Below are 3,665 nucleotides of genomic sequence, written 5' to 3'. Positions count from 1 at the left end.
AGAGAGAGAGAGAGAGAGAGAGAGAGAGAGAGAGAGAGAGAGAGAGAGAGAGGGAGAGGAGAGAGGGAGAGAGAGCTACCTTCTCCTGCTGGAGCTGCAGCTGTAGAGAGGAGTGGTACTGGGGCGTCTGCATGTGAGCCATGAGCTGCAGGTACTGAACCCTGAAGTTATCTGGGGAGAGGAGGGATGTCAGTCTGAGAGGGTAGTGTGTGTGTGTGTGTGTGTAAAGGTAGTGAGTGTGTGTGTGTAAAGGTAGCGTGTGTGTGTGCTCACCCAGCAGCTGCTGCAGGGCAGGGGGAGGGGGGCCCAGGAGAACAGAGGAGCAGGTCTGGACTTTAGGAGATAGCTGGTAGAACGAGCTCTGAGCACCATACACATCTGCAGACAGAGAGAGGGGGTACAGGGAGTGTTAACCATGAGTGAGTGAGAGACTGTGTTCGGTAATGTGAGCATGGTAGTGTGTGTGTGTACCCTGGCCGGGGGCAGAGGACAGGGTCTTGGCATGCAGCAGCTCCAGGGCGCTGAGGCCCGCGTGGGCGGAGCTGGCAGAGGGCGGGGTGTGGGCGGAGCTTGCTGGGGGCGGGGCCTTCTTGGGACGGCCCCTTTTCCTGGTGTTCCTCTTCAGGAGGCGGGGCCTGCGTGGGCGGGGAGGCGGCTTCACCACGTTGACGACGCTCCCATCCTCCTCCCCCTCAGAGTCCTGCTCACAGAGAGAGAGAGAGACAGACACATTACACAAGACTGTTAACACTGGCCTGATGAGAGGTCAGGGGTGTAGGGGTTAGGGGTCAGACCTTGAGCTCCTTGGACTTGGTCGGGGTGGTAGAGCTGCTCTTGGTAGACTTGGTCAGGGTGGTGGAGTAGAGGGTAGAGCTGCTCTTGGCAGAGTAGAGGGTAGAGGGGTTCAGGGCAGAGCTGCTCTTGCTGTCTTTAGTTTCCTTCTGCAGCCGTCGCCTGGCTATCTCCTGCTCCTCCTGACACACACACACACACACAGGTATCAACACGCACACACACACACACACACACACACACATGTATCAACACACACACACAGGTATCAACACACACACACAGGTATCAACACACACACATCAACACACAAACACACACTCTCGCTCTCTTACCCTGAGTTTAGGATTCTTCAGACTAGAAAAATAGTTTTCAAGCTGAAAAGGAGGAGATCAGGGTTAATGAGCTCTGTGAACACAGACAATACTCTCTGCTCTCTGTGGTGTAATACAGTATACCACCGTACTGTAGTAGTAGTAGGATATACTCTAGTATAGTACAGCAGTACAGTAGTGTGTACTCACTATGGTGCGGTCTATGGTGTGCAGGTAGTAGGAGACAGGTTTTCCTGTCCAGGACACCGAGCCCCGGAGAGGAGACAGTTCCACCACTCTCATGATCGTACCGATGTCTGCAGGAGGACAGCGGTCACACAGAGCAGCAGAAAGACAGGACATGACCTCACCTGACCCCTACATGACCTCACCTGACCCCAACATGACCTCACCTGACCCCTACACCACCCTGCTTCACTCACCACTCAGGTTCCGACTGTTGATTCGAAAGTTCAGAGGTGCAAAAGGTTTGGAGGAAACGATCTTCCCACCTAGAGATGACAAACACCCGGTTACTTTCCTCCACAACACGCACGCACACACACACGCACACGCACACACAACCAACCTTCCTTCATGTTGGCGAAGCGTTCCTTCAGTTGGTGGTCGACCTCGGGGCCGAAGGCGAAATTATTCACGAATATCACACTGTAGAGACAGTAACACTAATATCACACTGTAGAGAGACAGTAACACTAATATCACACTGTAGAGACAGTAACACTAATATCACACTGTAGAGAGACAGTAACACTAATATCACACTGTAGAGCAACAGTAATACTAATATCACACTGTAGAGAGACAGTAACACTAATATCACACCTTGTGTTGGCGATCCTGTCCTTCCACTCCTCCGACAGGAAGTCCCCTCGCTCCAACTGCACACAGAACAGGAAGTTGGTGTCAATGTATCAAAGTGTATCAACGCTTTTTTTGAAGGATACACACATGCTTGCACACATGCTTGCACACACACACACCAACTCACCGTGTATCCCCCATGTTTCTTCCCGTACCACTTCATCCACTTCTTAAACTCTTTGTCCATAGACTGTAACACACACACACGTTACAGGTCAGTTCGGGACACAAACAACTTTTGTGAGTTGCTGCGTGATGAAGGTGAATAATTCATCTCTTCATCCTTCCTTACCTCTGCATACGTCGCTGGAATGTCTGCTTTCTCCACCCCATAATAGTGTTTACAATTAGTTGCCGCAGCAACCTGCAGCACCACCTGGCCCACACCTGTAATTAAAAGGAGCTGATCACTGATCAAAATGACCTGCACAGACCCATAACACACTCTACTGGTCTCTGCTGACCACTGCCCAGATATACATCACCTAGTGTCTCTACTGGTCTCTACTGTGCCTCTACTGGTCTCTACTGACCGCTGTCCAGATATATATCACCTAGTGCCTCTACTGGTCTCTACTGACCGCTGCCCAGATATACATCACCTAGTGCCTCTACTGGTCTCTACTGACCGCTGTCCAGATATATATCACCTAGTGCCTCTACTGGTCTCTACTGACCACTGCCCAGATATACATCACCTAGTGCCTCTACTGGTCTCTACTGACCGCTGCCCAGATATACATCACCTAGTGCCTCTACTGGTCTCTACTGACCACTGTCCAGATATACATCACCTAGTGCCTCTACTGGTCTCTACTGACCACTGCCCAGATATACATCACCTAGTGCCTCTACTGGTCTCTACTGACCGCTGTCCAGATATATATCACCTAGTGCCTCTACTGGTCTCTACTGACCGCTGTCCAGATATATATCACCTAGTGCCTCTACTGGTCTCTACTGACCGCTGTCCAGATATATATCACCTAGTGCCTCTACTGGTCTCTACTGACCACTGCCCAGATATACATCACCTAGTGCCTCTACTGGTCTCTACTGACCGCTGCCCAGATATACATCACCTAGTGCCTCTACTGGTCTCTACTGTGTCTCTACTGTGCCTCTACTGGTCTCTACTGACCGCTGTCCAGATATATATCACCTAGTGCCTCTACTGGTCTCTACTGACCGCTGTCCAGATATATATCACCTAGTGCCTCTACTGGTCTCTACTGACCACTGCCCAGATATACATCACCTAGTGCCTCTACTGGTCTCTACTGACCGCTGTCCAGATATATATCACCTAGTGCCTCTACTGGTCTCTACTGACCGCTGCCCAGATATACATCACCTAGTGCCTCTACTGGTCTCTACTGACCGCTGTCCAGATATATATCACCTAGTGCCTCTACTGGTCTCTACTGACCGCTGCCCAGATATACATCACCTAGTGCCTCTACTGGTCTCTACTTACCGCTGTCCAGATATATATCACCTAGTGCCTCTACTGGTCTCTACTGACCGCTGCCCAGATATACATCACCTAGTGCCTCTACTGGTCTCTACTGACCGCTGCCCAGATATACATCACCTAGTGCCTCTACTGGTCTCTACTGACCGCTGTCCAGATATATATCACCTAGTGCCTCTACTGGTCTCTACTGACCGCTG

General features: G+C 50.9%; 1 protein-coding gene across 1 annotated transcript in view; it reads right to left on the bottom strand.

Annotated features, from left to right (window-relative positions):
- dot1l (DOT1-like histone H3K79 methyltransferase) overlaps positions 1–3,665 on the bottom strand; it is an 18,676-nt gene that overhangs the window by 7,531 nt on the left and 7,480 nt on the right. Inside the window, exons 7-17 of the mRNA XM_062455240.1 lie at positions 2,284–2,378; positions 2,119–2,181; positions 1,953–2,008; positions 1,696–1,775; positions 1,550–1,618; positions 1,317–1,423; positions 1,128–1,169; positions 795–974; positions 472–700; positions 274–378; positions 24–171 (exon numbers count right to left, since the gene is read on the bottom strand). Of these exons, the coding sequence (XP_062311224.1) occupies positions 24–171; positions 274–378; positions 472–700; positions 795–974; positions 1,128–1,169; positions 1,317–1,423; positions 1,550–1,618; positions 1,696–1,775; positions 1,953–2,008; positions 2,119–2,181; positions 2,284–2,378 (1,174 nt within the window). The remainder of the gene's footprint in view (positions 1–23; positions 172–273; positions 379–471; positions 701–794; positions 975–1,127; positions 1,170–1,316; positions 1,424–1,549; positions 1,619–1,695; positions 1,776–1,952; positions 2,009–2,118; positions 2,182–2,283; positions 2,379–3,665) is intronic.

This window comes from Osmerus eperlanus, unplaced genomic scaffold (assembly GCF_963692335.1).
Source record: "Osmerus eperlanus unplaced genomic scaffold, fOsmEpe2.1 SCAFFOLD_65, whole genome shotgun sequence".
NCBI classification, from domain to species: domain Eukaryota; kingdom Metazoa; phylum Chordata; class Actinopteri; order Osmeriformes; family Osmeridae; genus Osmerus; species Osmerus eperlanus.
Note: the sequence above shows the minus strand (reverse complement) of the source record. Positions and strands in the feature narration are given on the sequence as shown.